The sequence below is a fragment of the Vipera ursinii genome (assembly GCF_947247035.1).
Source record: "Vipera ursinii genome assembly, chromosome: 1".
NCBI lineage: Eukaryota > Metazoa > Chordata > Lepidosauria > Squamata > Viperidae > Vipera > Vipera ursinii.
In genome coordinates, this window is record NC_139512.1 from 23,714,900 (window position 1) to 23,736,195 (window position 21,296).

Here is a 21,296-nt window from a genome sequence, read left to right on the forward strand (position 1 = left end):
ATCTCTTTAAGGACTTGCCACAGTTTGTTATGATCCACACAATCAAAGGCTTTAGCATAGTCAATGAAGCAGAAGTAGATGTTTTTCTGGAACTCTCTAGCTTTCTCCATGATCCAGCGTATGTTAGCAATTTGATCTCTAGTTCCTCTGCCTCTTCGAAATCCTGCCAGTACTTCTGGTAGTTCTCGATCCACATACTGCTGGAGTCTAGCTTGTAGAATTTTAAGCATAACTTTACTAGCATGAGAAATGAGTGCAATGGTGCGATAGTTTGAACATTCTTTGGCACTGCCTTTCTTTGGAATTGGAATGTAAACTGATCTTTTCCAATCCTGTGGCCACTGTTGAGTTTTCCAAATTTGCTGGCAAATTGAGTGTAGCACTTTTACTGCATCATCTTTTAAGATTTTGAATAGCTCAGCTGGAATACTGTCACCTCCACTAGCTTTGTTGTTGCTCAGCTTTTCTAAGGCCCACTTCACTTCACATTCTAGGATGTCTGGCTCGAGGTCAGTGACCACCTCATTGTGATTATCTGGGACGTTAAGCTCATACTTGTATAGTTCCTCTGTGTAATTTTGCCACCTCTTCTTAATCTCTTCTGCCTCTGTTAGGTCCCTGCCATTTTGGTCCTTTATCATGCCCATTTTTGCATTAAACGTTCCTTTCATCTCTCCAATTTTCTTGAAAAGATCTCTGGTCCTCCCTATTCTATTGTTTTCTTCTATTTCTTTGCATTGTTCATTTAAGAAGGCATTCTTATCTCTTCTAGCTATTCTTTGGAATTCTGCATTTAATTGGGCATATCTTTCTTTTTCTCCCTTGCCTTTCGCTTCCCTCCTTTCCTCAGCTATTTGCAAAGCTTCCTCAGACAGCCATTTTGCTTTCTTGCATTTCTTTTTCTTGGGGATGGTTTTGGTTGCTACCTGTTGTACAATGTTGCGAACCTCTGTCCATAGTTCTTCAGGCACTCTGTCTATCAGATCTAATTCCTTAAATCTATTTGTCACCTCTACTGTATATTCAACAGGGATATGATTTAATTCATACCTGACTGGCCTAGCACTTTTCCCTACTTTCTTTAATTTAAGCCTAAACTTTGCAACAAGAAGCTCATGGTCTGAGCCACAGTCAGCTCCTGGTCTTGTTTTTACTGACTGTATAGAGCTTCTCCATCTTTGGCTGCAGAGCATATAGTCAATCTGATTTCTGTGTTGACCGTCTGGTGATGTCCATGTGTAAAGCCGTCTCTTGGGTTGTTGGAAAAGAGTGTTTGCTATGACCATCGTATTCTCTTGACAAAATTCTATCACCCTGTGCCCTGCTTCATTTTGTACTCCAAGGCCAAACTTGCCTGTTATTCCAGTTATCTTTTGGCTTCCTACTTTAGCATTCCAATCCCCCATGATGATAAGGACATCATTTCTGGGTGTTAGTTCTATAAGGTGCTGTAGGGCTTCATAGAACCGGTCAACTTCATCCTCTTCAGCACCGGTGGTTGGGGCATAGACTTGGACTACTGTGATATTGAATGGTTTGCCTTGGATTCGAACTGAGATCATTCTGTCATTTTGAGGATTGTATCCCAGTATTGCTTTTCCTATTTTTTTATTGACTATGAAGGCTACTCCATTTCTTCTGAGGGATTCTTGCCCGCAGTAGTATACCTGATTGTCATCTGAATTAAATTCACCCATTCCTGTCCATTTTAGTTCGCTGATACCTAAGATGTCAATGTTTAGTCTTGTCATCTCTTGTTTGACCACGTCCAGCTTTCCTTGATTCATGGATCTTACATTCCAGGTTCCTATGGAGAAAAAATCTTTACAGCATCGGACTTTCCTTTCACCACCAGACACATCCACAGCTGAGCGTCCTTTCGGCTTTGGCCCAGTCGCTTCATTCTTTCTGGCACTACTAGTACTAGCCCTCTGCTCTTCCCCAGTAGCATATTGGACGCCTTCCGACCTGAGGGCTCATCTTCCAGCGTCATATCGTTTTGCCTTTTGGTACTGTCCATAGGGTTTTCATGGCAAAGATACTGGAGTGGGTTGCCATTTCCTTCTCCAGTGGATCACGTTTTGTCAGAACTCTTTGCTATGACCTGTCTTGGGTGTCCCTGCACAGCATAGCTCATAGCTTCATTGAATTACGCAAGCCCCTTTGCCACGACAAGGCAGTAATCCATGAAGGGGAAACAAAGATTGGGAAGCCTTTATTCATGTAATATCCTTACCTTGTATATGAATGAGGCAGGTGATGCATTGGGCAGCCCACTGCCGGCATTGGATGGAATTGTCACAGGTGTATGGAGCTAGGAATGCAACTCGAGACCCAAATTGTTGAAAATTTTCTCCCTTCTGCCAAAGAAGGAGAAGAACAACAATAAGGAAAAGTGAAAGAGATTATTTTAAAATATACTGGGGAAAATCAGAATATTTGAACAAATTGCCCTTCTCCCAAATAACCTACATTCATGTACAATAAATGTGACCAAACACCAACTACTTTGCCTCTCCATATCCTTCCATCCTTGAAAAGGATCCTTGCTTCTTCCACATCGATTTACTATTTTGTGCATTGCCTTTTATTCTTTAAACTTCTTATCACACTGTTTTAGTTCCATTAAATCATGCTTTTTTGTCTTCCCCTTTATTTCAGTCTCCATAGTTATCTTATTTTGGGGGAGGGTGTTTCAAGTCAGTGTGGACTCCAGGTGACACTTTAGACAAATCCATGCAGTTTTCTTGGCAAAATTTCAGAAGTTACCATTGCCTGCTTCTTAGGGCTAAGAGAAACTGACTGGCACAAGTTAACCCAGCTAACTTCATGTGTAGGATGGGACTAGAACTCACATTCTCCTGCTTTCTAGCCTGGTGCCTTTATCCACTACATCACATTATCTCTCACATTCTGATATACTTAAAGTCTGGCATAAAAACATGGCTATACTGATGAAGTCATGAAGAATCATGTTTGACTCAAGGGAATTCTTATCTTTCACCTTTCCTAGAAAAACAAATGAGGGCAGAACAAGAAGCAACGGATGGAAACTAATCAAGGTGAGAAGCAACCTAGAACTAAGGAGAAACTTCCTGACAGTTAGAACAATTAACCAGTGGAACAACCTGCCTCCAGAAGTGGTGAATGCTGCAACACTGGAAGTTTTTAAGAAAAGACTGGACAGCCATTTGTCCGAAATGGTATAGGGTTTCCTGCCTGAGCAAGGGGTTGGGCTAGATGACCTTCAAGGTCCCTTCCAAGTTGTTTATTATGATTATTATGATTATTATGATTATTATGATTATTATGATTATTATGATTATTATGATTATTATGATTATTATGATTATTATGATTATTATGATTATTATGATTATTATGATTATTATGATTATTATGATCTGTGCTGCCAACATTTAGAAGCCATCTGAAATAAAACATTTTATCAAGACTTTTTGAGATAGGCTGAGATTTGGTGGACTTATTTTTATTGGTTAATTTTACTTGCTTATGACTCTGTTACTGTTCTAATGGGGTTGCTTTGACATTGCTGAATTTTATTTGGTGTTATCTACAGCAAGCCACTACAGAACAGAACACACTGATATTTTTTAAAAAGAGACCTAATAAATAGGGTCGATCAGAAGGTCAGCAGTTTGGCAGGTCGAATCCCGAGTGCCGCATAGCAGAGTGAGCCCCTGTTACTCATCCCAGCTTCTGCCAACCTAGCAGTTCGAAAGCATGTAAAAATGCAAGTAGAAAAATAGGGACCACTACGGTGGGAAGGTAACAGCGTTCCGTGCGCCTTTGGTGTCTAGTCATGCTGGCCATGACCACGGAGACGTTCTTGGACAAGCGCTGGCTCTTTGGCTTTGAAACGGAGATGAGCACCAGCCCCTAGAGTTGGAAATGACTAGCACGCATGTGCGGGGGAACCTTTACCTTTACCTTTAATAAATAAAAAATCAAATGTGAGCAGCACACTTGGCTTGGAGCTTTGGCTAAATGAAGTCATTTGTAAAATTTGGTATTGCTTGAGACACAAATTTCTTTCTTCTTTGATTGGATATATTTCATTTCCTAAATTCTCCCCTCCCCAGTCAGAGCATGACACCTGATTCCCAGGCCAAGAGAGATTGACTGCCCTTAGGCAAGTTTGCCCATCAATCCAACTCATGTAAACAATGCCACTTTTCTCCAAGCACATAGTACAGGGATTCCCTGGGGGTGCGAGATAATATTCCAAGGGGTGCGAAAACTTGGGTTTTCAAAATTATAATGTATATGCATAATACGTTGCCATTATTTCACACTTTTGTAAGGGGTGCGAGAATATATCAGAAGCATTCTAGGGGTGCGGGATATAGAAAAGGTTGGGAGCCACTGACATAGTATAAAGTATTACCTATGTGCACATATATAACTTAACCCAACATTTGCTCTAAAAATAGGCTTTCTAGTGTTTCTCTTGTCCTGGTTAATTAGAATATAAAATAATAACTTTATCGTTACTTTGAATGGTACACTAATCGGCATACGTTAAAATGAAATTTCGTTGCATACAGCTCTCAAAGGGTCACCACCTCTGACATAAAATACATAAATATGTCAAAAATAAATAAATGCAGAATTATATATACAATAATTAATACGTAATAAATAAATATTAAATAAATAAATAAATATAAAGCCCATTTAAGATAAACACCCAAAGGCTGAAAGAATAAACCAGTAAGCTCTGTCCTAGTGTTCAACAGGTCCTAGTGTTCAATATATGCTCCAGATGAATGAGGTCTCATAGCGCCTCACAGATTGCTCGCAAGGAGAAGAGCAGAAAACTCACAGGGAGATTAACCTTCTCCTGAAAGGCAACAAGGGCATGGAAAATAGCTTGTAGCGCCCGCTCTCTGCTCCATTCTGTTTCGGTGAACCAAGGATCTATGAGCTGTTGACCAAGCAAGGAGACAGGAAGGATGATGTCAGAATCTGTCATAGATTTCTCCAGTAATTTTATGAATTATTTCATTCCATTTTGAAATCAGGTTTGTTAGGTAGATGACTATGGCCTAACTGGTTGGGTTGGCAATATATATAAACTATGATTGTGGTGTTGTAATAGAAACTGTATTGTATCACTTTAAATGTGTTATGATTGGCCAACGCTTTTTTTCCAACGGCCATAAGAGGGAGCTAGAGACATAGCTTCTTTCTCTCTGTGATTCTCTCTGTAACATTTGCTGATTATTGTGGTTTGTTGGTTTGCTACTGTTTGCTAAACCTAAAGAACTGTGTTTTGACTTACGGACTGGTAAGAAGACTCTGAATTGGATACTCCTTGGACTATTGTTATTTGCTATCATCTCTTTACTCGTGTATGACCTGGACTGTTTTATCTTGAACTGTGCTATTGTATTATTCCACAAGTAAACCTCTTTTTCTGTGCACGCTCTTGTTAGCTCAAGAGGTACTCTGCACATCCTTATCAAGGTTTCCCCCCCCATTGCTATCTAGAGGGGCAGACCTTTTGGGAGGAAGGTTCATGTATGGTGAATAAAGGGGAAAAAACCAAACCCTTCGCTTCTGCTTGATCCCTGCGTGACATGAGATGTGGAAAACCTCCCGCTGGAGACAATAGAATGCTTCCCACAAGGTTCCTGATTTTTCCCCATCTTGGCTATGAGAGCAGGTGTTTTCATGATGTGGGAGAGAATCAAGGCGTAGACATTAGGGATATAGGTCTGAGTAGATTTTTGGAGGGGGGGTTAACATCATAATAAATAATAATAAATCTAGTATTTTCTATGAGGCTTGAATATTGCATTTAAAAAAACTAAAAGCACTAGTATGTGGAGAAAACTATTTGCACTAGTATATTGTTGGGCAATAGGCAATAATATAATATGTAAGGATAATGCATGTGTAGTCCTTCAAGTTTTTAGAACAATTGTCTGACAGATTTAGAAGAAATGCAGTATGATTGCATTTCATAAAACATATCATGCTTCAGGACTAACATTTGTCTGCACATATAAAAATGTTAGCCTAGTTGAAAATACTGTGTTTATTGGGACAACATCAGATTGCTATTTTTATGCAACAGTATTTGTAATTGACTGTAAGAGGGATGCCAATCACTGTGATGGCCCTAATAGAGTAATGCAAGAACAATATATTTTTTTTTTACTTTTATTTCAAATATTTATACCTTGCCTCCCTGCTAGAAAGTGTTTAAATCGGATAGTAAAAATTTATAATGAATAAATCAGTCTTCAAGTCACTCATCGTGTGGTATTCTGACAGCCAGCTTTTCACAGATGTTGTCTTGCCCAAATTATTTTATCCCTTTTATCATGCTATCATGCTATTCAGTGTCCAGCTGCAATGGGATCAACCTTTTACACAGAACGTGATGAAATCCTAACTGTAAATCAACCAATCAAAAATTGGTTGAAATGGTTGAGCCACTAAACTGGCTGCATATTGCAGATTATCTAATTATCTAATTTCAGCAAACAGACATTACTCACCTGGAACATTTCATCCATTAGCTCAGATGTTGGGTGTTCCTCCACCATGCTCCTCACAAGTTTCCCAAAAGCATCCATTGAATCAGTGTAGAGTGACTAAAAACAATGCAAATAGTGAGGTCTAGGAGCCAAATTAGGAGATCCATCAGAGGATCATTATCTTCTGATTAGCTCACCATAATCACTTATTTGTTTCCAAACTTTATTAATGGTTCTAGAAGAGAGGGACCTCTGTCTATGGGAGGGAACTGGCCTTATCTTGAGGTCCCTTTTCAAAGTTCCTATATTTGTCCTGCAGATGTTAACTATTTTCTTACTGAGAAAATATTTTCCCCCACTCAGAATTATCTCCCCAAGAGATAATTCTGCTGACTTGTCTCTCCACTAGAGAGACACATCAGCTGGGCAAGGTTATGTGTGAACCTCCATTGGAATCTTTTCTATACAAACCCACACTTGTACATATTGTCTCTCTTCATCCATCTGCTCATCCATCCATTTATTTTTTTCAGAGTTTTTTGGGGGGAAAAAGTGGGATTAGTAGTAGAAAGGCAATTTTGAAAAGATTATCTATCGGGGTCATTGTTGCTCTCTGAACTTGGTTGTTTTCTTGTAGATGTTTCATTACCAAAGTAGGTAATATCATCGGTGCTAGTAGGGAGTGGGGTTAACCTCACAGTAAAACAACAGTCCAATCAAGGAATCACCAAGACATTCCCACCAATATTGACAGGACTAGTATATAAAAAATGAAAGCAAATCCCACTCTCTGCTAGCAGGGATGATTTACCTAGCTTGGTAATGAAACATTTACAAGAAAAACCACCAAGCTCAAAGATAGATTACAAATAATCTATCAGTAAGTTAATTTATATTAGGTTTTCCACTTTGATGCCATTCCCATATATGTTAGTCATCTCTAATTTCCTAGCCAGATGATTAGGAATGATACAAGTTAGAAATGCATGGGGACGGCATGACTGGACTGGATATGCATCACCGGCATCAACTTCCCTCCGTCCAGTGCGCTCCCACAGAGAGGGGCTCCTCAGGGTGCCGCCGATCAAAGAATGCTGATTGGTGACACCCAGGGGGAGAGCGTTCTCTGTGGGCGCGCCAGACCTCTGGAACCGCTTACCGGTTGAGCTCCGGATGGCCCCCGACCTTCGCTCCTTCCGGCGCGATCTCAAAACTTTCTTTTTCGAACAAGCTGGCCTGGTCTGATGGGATGGGGTTGGGTTTTTATAAATAGTTTTAATTTTAATATGTATTAATTTTATGGGCATAATTGTTTAATGGCTTTTTAATTTTTGTATTCTATTTTTATTGTGTATTGCCCTGTTCACCGCCCTGAGTCCTCCGGGAGAAGGGCGGTATACAAATTAAATTATTAAATTAAATTATTAAATATCTTTTATGGTAAGAATCAGATAAATAGTTGTATTCAGTCTCAAAGCAGATGGTTTAATTAAACCAGCGTCCTATATCAGGCAGTGGCCAGCTGGAGATTTTTGTTTACCAAACCAATTAGCAGACTAGAAAAAGAAAAGGTTCTAGAGAAAAACTCCCTCCAATTACCTCAATATATAAAGCATCCCTTTCTGTCTCTCCTTTTTCTTTCAGCTGCTCCAGGGAATGGAGGGGAAACAAACTTTTGATGCTTTGATCAAGAAGATTGCGGATGTCCTCCATGTTCAAGGATGGCTTCAATTTGCTACCCATAGAAAGATGGACCGAGAGATCATATATTAAAGATGAAGGCTAAAAATCAACCCTGAACAGAATGGTAACTTGAACTGTCATCTGAATGATAAATAATACAAAAGTTGGAATTTGCAGGGCACACCATGCAGGAGTTCCATGTCCTTTAACTCAGGGCTTTTCAACCTTTTTACCCATTGTACCACTTTTAGGATACGGCAACATCCGAGTACCACCAGTCGAATGTCAAGTTGTCAAAAACTTGATGACCCCCCAAAAAAAGGAAAAAAGTGATGAAGTAGAGGTAGTCCTCGACTTACAATAGTTCGCTTAGTGACTGTTCGAAGTTACAGTCATACTGAAAAAAGTGCCCCCCCCAAGCCACAGCCGAGCAAGACACCTGCCTGCCCACCTGGCGACGCTCTTCCTCCTCTCTGAGGTTTTCATTGCTGTGAGCATTTCTGTTGAGGATTGGTAGTGGAGGTGGGGTGGGGGGTGTTTGGCTTTTATTCCTCCCATCTGCTGGGTGTTTGCAGCAGGTTTTGGTCACTTCACATGACCCTGGGACACTGTGACCATCATAAATGTGAATCAGTTGCCAAGCATATGAATGTAAATCACAAGACCCTGGAGATGCTGCAGCATTCCAGCTGATTGGCGCTTCTTCTGGGCTCAACAGACATGCCGGGATCAGCGCCAAGCTCCAGCTGGAGCCTGGCGCTGATCCTGGTGCTTCTGCTGAGCCCTGACAGCCCTGCAGCTCCATCCATCTCTCGCTCAGGCTTGTGTGGTGCTGCCACCGGTTCAGCTCATTCCCCTCTCCCACTATCACTTTTCTAGGATAGTCATGTACCACCTGCCAGCTGCCAATGTACCACAGGTGGTACCCGTACCACTGGTTGAAAAGCCCTGCTTTACCTATATTCTGATTTGAATTGATTTGTTGGGAGATAATCAGAATATTTTCTTGAAAGATGGGAGAACTATATTACCATCTTACATGATCCAAGAGAAAATAAAGGTTAGTGACAGAACCTGGGAGGACATTGTATGAAAATTAATTAGTATTATAGAGGTTTTCTGGACACTGGAAAGGGAGAAGCTTTTCAGAGATAATTGTAGATTTGCAAGTGATTGCTTAAAGGGTGTTTGTGAAGTTCAACAATAAAATACAGGTAATCCTTGACTTACAACAGTTCATTTAGTGACTGTTCAACGTTACAACAGCACTGAAAAAAGTGATTTATGACTGTTTTTCACACAGCTATTGAAGCATCCTCATGATCATGTGATCAAAATTCATATGCTTGGCAACTGATTCTTATTTATGACGGTTGCATTGACCCTGGGTCATGTGATCATTTTTTTGTGACCTTCTGACAACCAAAGTCAATGAGGAAGCCAGATTCATTTAACAACCATGTTATTGACTGAACAAATGCAGTCATTCAATTAACAATTGTGGCAAGTAAGGTCGCAAAATGGGACAAAGTTCACTTAACAAGTATCTCACTTAGCAACCGAAATTTTGGACTCAATTACAGTTGTAAGTCGAGGACTACCTGTATTGTGGGTTGTGGGAGGTAAATTCAGGTAAATTCATTATTATCCACTTGATCTTTCTATGGACTCCCTGTCACAGAACTTTTCATTAGCCAAACACTCAACCACGTTTCCTTGGATGAGTTGTAATCATAACTCCTGAGTTCCCACCGAGTTTGTCAGCTGGGAATTCTAAGAGTTGCAATCCCAATGTGTTTAGAGGATGCCCAATTAGGCAAGGCTGCCCTATGCTTTTTAATATAAAATTTCACAAGTCACAAACATGGAACTTGGCATGAAATAAAAAATTTACTCTATAGGCATATAGATAACCATGCTGGCTCAGGAATTCTGGGAGTTGAAGTCCACAAGTCATAAAAGAGTCAAGTTTTCTCACCCCTGATATAGATCTTCCAAGGACTAGAAATATCTACCTCAAGAATGCCATGGCAATGATGGCTTTGGGACGAAGGGGTGTTGCCAAAGAATCCAGTGGTTCTTCTCTAACGAAATCCTGAGCATACAAGAGCATACATAAGACAAAAAGAATGAAAAATACACCATGGGCAAAGGGATTTGTAAAACCGATGAATTATGGCAGCATTCCTACAGTTGAATGGCCTTTGGGCAGAGTGCTGAAGAGATGTTGTTGGAAAATTCTGGGAATTGAAGTCCCATATCTGAAACTGCCAGAAGTTACACTCCATAAAGCCATCCAATGGGTGACTTTGAATACTATAAACATCTAGGCAAGGAGGAAGAAGATATATGTGATTTTTCAAAGCAACTAGTCTCTTAGAAGAGAACTAACTGCATTTGTTTAAATATATCATAAAGACAAATTCTGGAGCAAGAGCACAATTCTGCCAATTTGAATAAAATTTGATTGGGCTCATTTCTGGTTAATGGCCTATGATTTTAAAAAGAAAATCCTTTTTTAATCATTGCACTAGGTTTTTTTAAAAAAAAATAGTAAAGCAATGGAAGAACAGATACAAATAAATATTTTGTAGATTTACTTAAAGCTTGCAGAAGGAGTAAAAGCACATATTATTATCAATATTATTCGTTGTAGATCAAGTGTAGAATTGGCTTGCAAAGCTGGGAAGAAATTGGTATCATGACCTATTTGAAAAATTTGCCATGGGCTTTGAATTTATATTAGGCATGTCTTCATAGATCTGATTAAGGGTCTACACGTCAAAAGTGATCAAAGCTGAAAGCCTATAAAGCAGAGGTCCCCAATCTTTTGGGCACCAGGAACCAGTTATGTGGAGAGAGGTTTTTCCGCAGACTGGAGAGTGCATGGTTTTGTGTGCTGCCTGCATCCTGCAGATGGGGCTTTGTTTGTTTGTGCGGACTGGTTGCTGGCATGCCGCGGCCTGGTATCGTTCCATGTTTAGAGCAGAACATCAGTACTGCCACAATTATAGGAAAGAAGTCAGTTTGACATTATTCTCATTATGTGATTTGGAGAAATATTTAAAGGATGGCTTCGTAGATGAATAGTTTTTAAAATAGCATTACTGAAACTAATATTTTATTATTATTTTTAAGGGGGGTATAGGAAGGACATCTACATCTCTCTAGCATTGACTTTACTTACCAACAAAATACCAAGAAGTTCTTTCTTGCAACTTAAGGTGAAATTCTGAAAGTTCCGAGTCTCATGGATAGCTTGGCACATATCTGTTGTGCTCTGAACGAGGGCTAGTTTGAGATTTATGTCCTACATTAGTAGAAGAGCCAGTGTATTAGTGTGGTTAGAGTTCAAGACTAGGAACTGAGGTTCAAATCCTCACTGGTAAAGTTGTATAGGTGGCTATTAACTTGCGTCATACAAATACAAACAGATTTGTTGTGAAAATAACACAATAGTAACGTGAGCTGTCTTTTTTCCTCCTCAGAGGAAAGACAGACTGTAAATTTAGTCAAAAAGATTCATCAGGAAACTTTATATTACATGGAAACAGAGCAATCACTAATCACTACTCACTCACTAATTGAGTGATCAGCAACACTGAACCAATACTAGAATCAGACGCAAGCAGCCTTTCAAAATTCTTCACCAAATTTATGGGCAAACAAATTGGATGATTTCTCTGAATTTCGGCAAGGAAAGGATAATGTTCTCTTTATAATTATAGTAACACATAGGCATGTATGTGTGTGCGCACGCACGCACACACACACACACAGTCAAACCAATGGGCAGATTTCTTATCAGGCTCCAAAACTCAAGAAAGACAGTGGTGAGTCTTCAAAGTAGATTTCTTTATAATTCCACATCTGTAGACAGAATCTTGCCAACTGAAGCATCCTACTGTCTAAAACAAGCATATCCTCTGGGAACTATTAGTGCAGGGCTGTCTTCACCTTCTTTCTCTCACACAAACCATCTGAAGTGACCTACCTCTTATTCCTCTGGAATGTACCCCCTCCCTCCTGGGAATCCAGACCATTCCATTCTATCACAGTTCTCCTCTGATGTCTTTCCTCCTAACTGAATTACTGTAAAGAATGGGAATCCAAGCATTTGAGGGCCACTGGAGAGATGGTTGCACAATAAAAGAGAGAACATTCATGCATAGCTCCTTTGTAATAAAGAGGGAAGTGCCAACAGGACGTTCATACATAGCCAATAATCACCTTATCATTAAATGAAAACTGCATTCCACCCAGGATAATTTTTTTTAGAAATTCTCTTCTCTTAAAAAACAATAACCCTTAATCAAATTTTCTTCCATAGAATTGAATGAGGAACTGGTTAAAAAATAACATGATCATTTCTTTGTATGGTACTGTGGAATGGTCTTGAAAGGAGGAAGAGCTGCAAACAAGGGAGTCTTCAGATAACTGGCCATGTTCCAAGAATCTAGTTAGAGGAAGTTTCAGTCAGGCCCCTACTTAGATTACAAAAGGCAACATAAGGAAGGAGGAAGCACATTCCTATTTTTGCCGCTAGGAATTGGGCAGCATTTAACTATATATTTTGCAATAATAGTACTTCTGACATTGGTTTCTTAGTCTGGTCTATCTTTTGGGCTGACAGGCACTAATACTCTTCCCATCCTCCTCTTTTCCTTGAAGAGAACATAACAGATGTCGACCTGCTTTTATGTCAGCAAAGGTCAGGTCTTTTATGACTTACCTTGTTTTCAATACTGAGGCCCAGGACCTGAAAATGAAACAAGAATCCAAGGAGAATTAGATAACTTTGCCCAGTAACAAATCAAATGATACAAATAATGCACTGTAAAAAGAAAGAAATTGAAGCCTATAGTCTCCCAACTTCCCCTATTCAGCTTCCTATAGTTAATAATATGCAGGTGAGGTTCTACTGCTATGCAATTTGTTTATGACACCTGACCTCTGTCAAGTGGAAAGTTGTAGTGCCATTCCTTGACCATAAGTGATGGAAAGCAACAGACCATTAGGCAATTTATTTGTTTTGTATGCAGCTGCAATAAACAAAGACCCAGCAGAGATTCCGCAAGTAGATGGTCTTAATAATCCCGCTATCAGCTCCACCCAAAACCAAAAAGATGGAGATATTTCTAGTTCCATCTCAAAGATAGCTCATGTCAAGCATTTGCAGCGGGGTAGGGATCTAGGAGGGACGCGGTGGCTCAGTGGGTTAGGACGCTGAACTTGTCGATCGGAAGGTCGGCAGTTTGGCGGGTCGAATCCCGAGTGCCGCGTAGCAGAGTGAGCTCCTGTTACTCGTCCCAGCTTCTGCCCACCTAGCAGTTCGAAAGCACGTAAAAATGCAAGTAGAAAAATAGGGACCACTACGGTGGGAAGGTAACAGCGTTCCGTGCGCCTTTGGCGTCTAGTCATGCCGGCCACATGACCACGGAGACGTCCTCGGACAAGCGCTGGCTCTTCGGCTTTGAAACGGAGATGAGCACCGGCCCCTAGAGTCGGAAACGACTAGCACGCATGTGCGGGGGAACCTTTACCTTTACCTTAGGGATCTAGGACGTTGACTGACACCTGGGTCTAACCAGCCCAGGATGCTCTGCTCTAGATGAATTTTCCAGGTTTAGTCACTCACCCACAAGCCCTCCCTCTCAGCCAAACATAAAGAACACAATATTTGCTGGAAAGAAAAGAAGGTTGCAAAAACAGACATGAAAAGTCTGTTTCTCAGCTAGAGTGTCAAAAGTCTTACACTCGCCTGACAGCTACTCCGGTAATGGTAGAGAACTTTTTTCATTATGCTCTCCTCCACCCTTGAGAGCAGGAGCTCTTTTGGTGCTCGCAGCGCCACTTTGCCATAGGTGAGCATCAAAGTTTGATGGGTGTAGCTTCGCCTTCCTCGGTAGTAGTCCTGAGTCACATAAGAAAATTAAGAGGCGGAGCAGGTTTTTCTCCAGCTTGGTTGCTTCCTTACCTCACATTTAATTTTAATCTAGAACGACTGTCTTCCCCCCCCCAATTTTTTTTTTGCATAGATTTCAGCCAACTATTGCCCATACCCTTTAATATTTTCTTCATTGGCCTTCTGGTTTTCTGTAGAAAATATGTAGATTTTTTTCTATATAAAATTATTGTAGCCCCAGTTAATTATCAATGTGAATGGCCAAAACTCTATTATAGCTTACAGAATTACTGTACAATTATATTTAATTTTAATTTGTAATTTTCTCCTTGTACTTTAACTCTTTTTTAAAAAAAAACTGCTCTTTCCTCTCAGATAGACTCTCAATTGCTTCCTGATAAACTTTTTTAAAAAAATGTTACTATTTAGGGACGCGGTGGCTCAGTGGGTTAGGATGCTGAGCTGGTCTACCAGAAGGTCGGCAGTTTGGCGGGTCGAATCCCAAGTGCCGCGTAACAGAGTGAGCGCATGTTACTCGTCCCAGCTTCTGCCAACCTACCAGTTCAAAAGCACGCAAAAATGCAAGTAGAAAAATAGGGACCACTACGGTGGGAAGGTAACAGCATTCCGTGCACCTTTGGCGTCTAGTCATGCTGGCCACATGACCACGGAGACATCCTAGGACAAGCACTGGCTCTTCGGCTTTGAAACAGAGATGAGCACTAGCCCCTAGAGTTGGAAATGACTAGCACGCATGTGCGGGGGAACCTTTACCTTTATTTAGTGGCAATCATGAGGGTGAATATCTAAGGCAATGCTTTGGATTAGTTCTAAGAATTGCCTTCAGAGCATGTAAGAACACAAATGCAGTAACACTTGATGTTGTTAAAGCAGCTATGCCTGTTTCAGGATCTTGCAAAGCAATGCACAGTCCTGCTTATTTCTTCTTTAAAATAAAATCTCAAGTATTTGGCAAATTCAGTTTCTTGTTCTTGATGAACTTCAGCTCCTTGGCTTGACTTGCACATAAGCCATAATGCAATTTATTTGGCGTTGGCTGAACATACTGGACATACTAGAAAGAGTACAGAGAAGAGCAACAAAGATGATTAGGGGACTGGAGGCTAAAACATATAAAGAATGGTTACTGGAATTGGGTATGTCTAGTTTAAGGAAGAGAAGGATGAGGGGGGACATGATAGCAGTGTTCCAATATCTCAGAGGCTGCCACAAAGAAGAGGGAGTCAAGCTATTCTCCAGAGTGCCTGAAGGCAGGACAAGAAGCAAGAGATGGAAACTAATCAAAGAGAGAAGCAACCTGGAACTAAGGAGAAATTTCCTGACAGTTAGTACAATTAACCAGTGGAACAACCTGCCTCCAGAAGCAATGAATGCTCCAACACTGGAAGTTTTTAAGAAGAGACTGAACAGCGATTTGTCTGAAATGGTATAGGGTTTCCTGCCTGAGCAGGGGGTTGGACTAGATGACCTCCAAGGTCCCTTCCAACTTTATTATTATTGTTGTTATTGTTATTATCTTTTATTCCTTAAACATGAACCTCAGTCAACTGAACATTCAAATTGACTGGCAGTGATGGTTGACACGGGTTGCTGCCAGCATCCTAGGAACCAGGTACCTCCTTAAAATGTAAGATGTTCCGAGTAGCGCAGTTTTTTGTAGCATTGCTGGAGTTATTGCAGGAAGCTGCAGTTTCTTGATGTATTTTGCAAAGTTTTTGGACATAGTTCCCAGTGCCCCAATGACAATGGGTATCACTGTTACACGTTTCATTCATAATCATGCAGTTTCGATGGCCAGGTCGCGATATTTCATAAATTTTTCCAGTTTTTTCTCTTCGACTCTGGCATCTCCTGGTACAGTGATATCAATCAGCTGTACGTTTTGGTTCTCTATTATTATTATTATTAATCCTGTATATGTGAACAGCCAACCATTTATAGTTTATTCAATAAACCATGGTAAAACAATCATGGTTTAATATAAAGTACAACTCCAACTAATGAATTCTAGTGATAAAAGCAATATGCATCACTGAAAATAATTTGTGTTTCATCACTTTTCCTCCATGGGTCTTAAAATTTTAATAGAAATAAAAAAGGGTTGGGCTGAAAGAAAAATGTTGTCCATATTTTGTAAAGTAGAAGTAGAAGAGTACATATTAAATTCAACATGACTTACTATTGAATATCTTGTATTAGAGCTCAACTTCCAGCTCATTTACCTTATAGCGATTAATAATCATAGACATCTTGATTGTCAAGTGTACCCCAGCTCCAAATTCATGCAATATGGCCAATGTTAGATCCAAATGACCCATGGCAGAAAAGGACAGAATCTGAATGACTTTCTGTAAAGGGAGAAAAAAACATGTTGGCCAGAATGATGATTCCTGTAGCTTTCCTGGAAAGTTCATATGTTGAGAATATCCTGGAAAAGTGAGGTTTGCAAACTTAGTGACCTTTAAAAGTGTCCACTATGGCTAATCATGCTGAAACCTGCAGAAAACTGTTATCCTACACCAGGGGTGTCAAACAGTCGGCCCATGGGCTGGATGCATCATAGCAAAACCGTGCCCACCCCATTGCCGGCAATGGAAAAAATAATGCAATACGTCACAACATGTCACATGACTTTGCTAGTTTGACACCCCTGTCCTATACTCTTCTCATGAGGAACAGCCATCTGGAGCACATGTGGGCAATCTCTCCTTCTCTCCTTATCCAGAGAGGTTCCAAAGAACTGATTTAGTCACTGGTTCCTTGGTCAGTACTGATTTGTCAACTTCACTTTCACAGAGCCATTTTCAGCTCACCATAACTCTTAGATATTGTTCTTGCACCAGAAATAGTCAATAGTCTATTCTTGCACCAGAACTGGCCATGTCAATCAGTTTTAAAAAGCTGTGTGGCTTGCAACTAAAATTCTAAAGATGTAGAAGTTGGTGGGCTCCAGGCCTTGCTTAGCCACAAAGCCACAAAATTTTCTTTCTTGGCTGCAAAGCAGGCGTGCAATCAGCAGGTAAAATAAAGAAACATAATTTCAACAATAGAGGAGGCGCAAAGATTCAAACAAGCAGCTTACATCTCTCTCAGATGTTTTCATATAATCAGCATTTTCCACCAAGTTCTGTATCGTACTCTGAACAAAAGTTAAATCCTCAGAACTTGTCAGAGAAATTCCCAAAGATTTACAGAGGAAACTCTGAAAAAAAAGTGAAAAGGGAGAGTACATTATATTGAACACAAAATGAAACAACTGCACAGTATTAAATTTAATTTGCATATAAAATTAAAATTAGCATTTAATTAAATAGATGAGCATGATAATTCCATTTTACAACAGCAAACAATGCAAAACACATGCAGCAGTCACATACAAACCAATAACAACAGCAAGACATGTCTACTTCTAAGCAAAACCTTTTATGTTTGTGTTATAATTAGCTGGTAAAACGAGATAGGTTCATATATAAGAACCAAAGCTTCATGTCATCTCTAAGTCCTGCACAAATTAATTAGAAATGTTGCTTTCAGAGAGTAACTGATAAACAAAGAAAAAACAAATAAACAAACTGACCTTTTCAGTTGACTCATCGGCATAACTGCTCATCTGACGTTCTAATTCTCTACTCAAATTCTGAGTCCATGTGCTATCATCAATGGTTTCCAGAGATCTTCTCAGAAACTATAGAAAAAAAACAATCAAGAGTTTTGGATTATTGCTGTTACTGATTGACTAAGAAACCCTGTGCTATAGTATTGCTATGTGATTTGTTGTTGTTGTTGTTGTTAGTTGCGAAGTCGTGTCCAACCCATCGCGACCCTATGGACAATGTTCCTCCAGGCCTTCCTGTCCTCTACCATCTTCTGGAGTCCATTTAAGCTCACGCCTACTGCTTCAGTGACTCCATCCAGCCACCTCATTCTCTGTCGTCCCTTTCTTCTATTGCCCTCAATCTTTCCCAGCATTAGGCTCTTCTCCAGTGAGTCCTTCCTTCTCATTAGGTGGCCAAAGTATTTGAGTTTTAGCTTCAGGATCTGGCCTTCTAAAGAGCAGTCAGGGTTGATCTCCTCTAGGACTGACCGGTTTGATCGCCTTGCAGTCCAAGGGACTCGCAGGAGTCTTCTCCAGCACCATAGTTCAAAGGCTTCAATTCTTTGGCGCTCAGCCTTTCTTATGGTCCAGCTTTCACTGCCATACATTGCAACTGGGAAGACCATAGCCTTGACTATATGCACTTTTGTTGACAGGGTGATGTCTCTGCTTTTTAGTGTGCTGTCTAGATTTGCCATGGCTTTCCTCCCCAGGAGCAAGCGTCTTTTAATTACTTGACTACAGTCCCCATCTGCAGTGATCTTGGAGCCCAGGAAAATAAAATCTGTCACTACCTCCATTTCTTCCCCATCTATTTGCCAGGAATTGAGAGGGCCAGATGCCATGATCTTGGTTTTCTTAATGTTTAGTTTCAACCCAACTTTTGCACTCTCCTTCTTCACTCGCAACAAGAGGCTCTTTAGTTCCTCTTCACTTTCTGCCATTAGAGTGGTATCATCTGCATATCTTAGGTTGTTGATGTTTCTTCCAGCAATCTTAATTCCAACTTTTGATTCATCTAGCCCTGCCTTTCTCATGATGTACTCTGCATATAAGTTAAATAGGCAAGGCGACAGTATACAGCCTTGCCGGACTCCTTTCCCAATTTTGAACCAATCAGTGGTTCCGTGTCTAGTTCTCACTGTTGCTTCTTGGCCTGCATATAGGTTTCTCAAGAGACAAATAAGATGGTCTGGTATGCCCATCTCTTTAAGGACTTGCCACAGTTTGTTATGATCCACACAATCAAAGGCTTTAGCATAGTCAATGAAGCAGAAGTAGATGTTTTTCTGGAACTCTCTAGCTTTCTCCATGATCCAGCGTATGTTAGCAATTTGATCTCTAGTTCCTCTGCCTCTTCGAAATCCTGCCTGTACTTCTGGTAGTTCTCGATCCACATACTGCTGGAGTCTAGCTTGTAGAATTTTAAGCATAACTTTACTAGCATGAGAAATGAGTGCAATGGTGTGATAGTTTGAACATTCTTTGGCACTGCCTTTCTTTGGAATTGGAATGTAAACTGATCTTTTCCAATCCTGTGGCCACTGTTGAGTTTTCCAAATTTGCTGGCAAATTGAGTGTACACTTTTACTGCATCATCTTTTAAGATTTTGAATAGCTCAGCTGGAATACTGTCACCTCCACTAGCTTTGTTGTTGCTCAGCTTTTCTAAGGGTTAGCAGAAAAACCTCTTCCTGACTATTATCATGAATCACACAAGCAATTAGGATTATACCACACCTTCTATTCTGCAGAGCACTCAAGGGGCTAAAAGAATTTAAAAAAAATAGAAACAGAATATCAAACATTAAAAATGGAAAGTAAAAATAATGCAAAAATCAATTGACAATGAAAAATGCAGTGAAAAAATGCTTCTTTACCAATTTTTTTTAATTATTTTTTTAAAAAAAGAACAGGCAAGTGAAAGACAGAGAAAGAAACAATGAAAAGATACAATATGTAAAAGTTTCCAAAAGGTACTTTTTTTTTTTCAAAAGGCAACTGGACTTTTTTTTTTCTTTGAAAATGTTTCGCTTCTTATCCAAGAAGCTTCTTCAGTTCTCAGAATTAAAAAAGCTTCTTGGATGAGAAGCAAAATGTTTTCAAAGAAAAAACAACAACAAGAAAATCCAGTTGCCTTTTATAAAAAGCACCTTTGGGACAACCATGGGCTGGATTGAGAATCTCCATTGACAATATCCGAAAATAGTTAAAGAAGTTGTAAAGTTATACAGTTAGTGCTCAATATATTGCTGATTAAGGAGAAAGAGAAGTTATTAAGAAAAGGGGAAAGGAATTTTAAAGGGCTTTTTAAATTTCTGATCTGAATGCCTGTATCTCCATTATATTATTATTTAAAGATAAACCATCTACCAAAAAAGAAAAAAGAAAAGAAACTGGAATAAAAACAAAAGAAAAAATAGAGATTGATGGATCTTGCTTTTTCTCAAGTTATAGTGTTACTTTCTCCTTTTATTCCCTCAAACCAGATAACATACGTCCCAAACCAATAGCTCCAAAGCACAGAAGACCCAATGCAAAAACTCCTAAGCTTACAAAACTTCAGCCATTACCTTCCATGCATCAAAAACTCCAATGTGATTTAATTTTTCTAGCAACAGAAGTAGCATATCTGAAAATCAAGAATGGTCCGGGTATTCCCTACAAACACCCAGTGACAAAGGTTAGAATCAGGGTTAGGCTCAAGGCAAACATACACAGCATTCCTTCATCCCAATTTTTCCCCACAACAGAATTGTGGGTTATTATATAATTCCTCCTCTATCTGCTGCTTCTCCTTCTCCTTCTCCTTCTCCTTCTCCTTCTCCTTCTCCTTCTCCTTCTCCTTCTCCTTCTCCTTCTCCTTCTCCTTCTCCATCAGCATCATCTGCTCCCTCTGAGAATGTATCACAGCTCTTTAAAGAGTAACATGGCAGTAATCAAGCCTGTGTCAGATGAAAAATTAGTGGTACGGTATCTCACCTGCAGCAGTTTCTGCTCCCATTGCTCTTTGGTGATCTGTGTTCTTCCTGCAAATTTTTTTATAAAAATGAATGTTTCACTTGGATTATGACAATTACCCGTTACCTCTTTTTAATCATAAAACTCCGCCGGGACCTGAAGACCTGGCTCTTTGAGCTTTCCGGCCTGGACTGAGGGTATTAATTGGGGTTTTAACTGGTTTTAATTAGGTTTTTTATATTCAAGGTTTAATATAATCATTTTAATTGTTTTTAACTTTTGTAATTGTAGTATTGTTTCTTTTAAAAAAACCTTGTGAACCGCCCTGAGTCCTACGTGAGAAGGGCGGTATATAAGTCTAATGAAATAAATAAATAAATAAATAAATAAATAATAGCACACCTATTTTTACTTGTAAAAAAAGGTAAAGGTTCCCCCGCACATGCGTGCTAGTCGTTTCCGACTCTAGGGGCCGGTGCTCATCTCCGTTTAAGTACTATTTACTTATGAAAGCCAGTTTGGTGTAAGGAGTAAGGCACCAAGTAGCAACCAGAAGACCACGCGTTCTAATCCCATTTTGGGCACCAAGCCAACCGGGTGACATTGGGCCTGTCACTCTCTC

The 21,296-nt window shown here is 39.8% G+C and overlaps 1 protein-coding gene across 1 annotated transcript in view; it reads right to left on the reverse strand.

Moving 5' to 3' along the window:
• The window catches only part of LOC310632391 (maestro heat-like repeat-containing protein family member 2B), a gene marked incomplete at both ends in the record, with an annotated part of 117,473 nt that overhangs the window by 61,604 nt on the left and 34,573 nt on the right, over window positions 1-21,296 (reverse strand). The window contains 12 exons of the mRNA XM_083349593.1: window positions 2,237-2,360; window positions 4,847-4,948; window positions 6,531-6,626; window positions 8,109-8,244; window positions 10,208-10,287; window positions 11,380-11,502; window positions 12,925-12,951; window positions 13,948-14,106; window positions 16,341-16,466; window positions 17,201-17,320; window positions 17,696-17,803; window positions 20,696-20,742. Of these exons, the coding sequence (XP_083205719.1) occupies window positions 2,237-2,360; window positions 4,847-4,948; window positions 6,531-6,626; window positions 8,109-8,244; window positions 10,208-10,287; window positions 11,380-11,502; window positions 12,925-12,951; window positions 13,948-14,106; window positions 16,341-16,466; window positions 17,201-17,320; window positions 17,696-17,803; window positions 20,696-20,742 (1,248 nt within the window). The remainder of the gene's footprint in view (window positions 1-2,236; window positions 2,361-4,846; window positions 4,949-6,530; window positions 6,627-8,108; window positions 8,245-10,207; window positions 10,288-11,379; window positions 11,503-12,924; window positions 12,952-13,947; window positions 14,107-16,340; window positions 16,467-17,200; window positions 17,321-17,695; window positions 17,804-20,695; window positions 20,743-21,296) is intronic.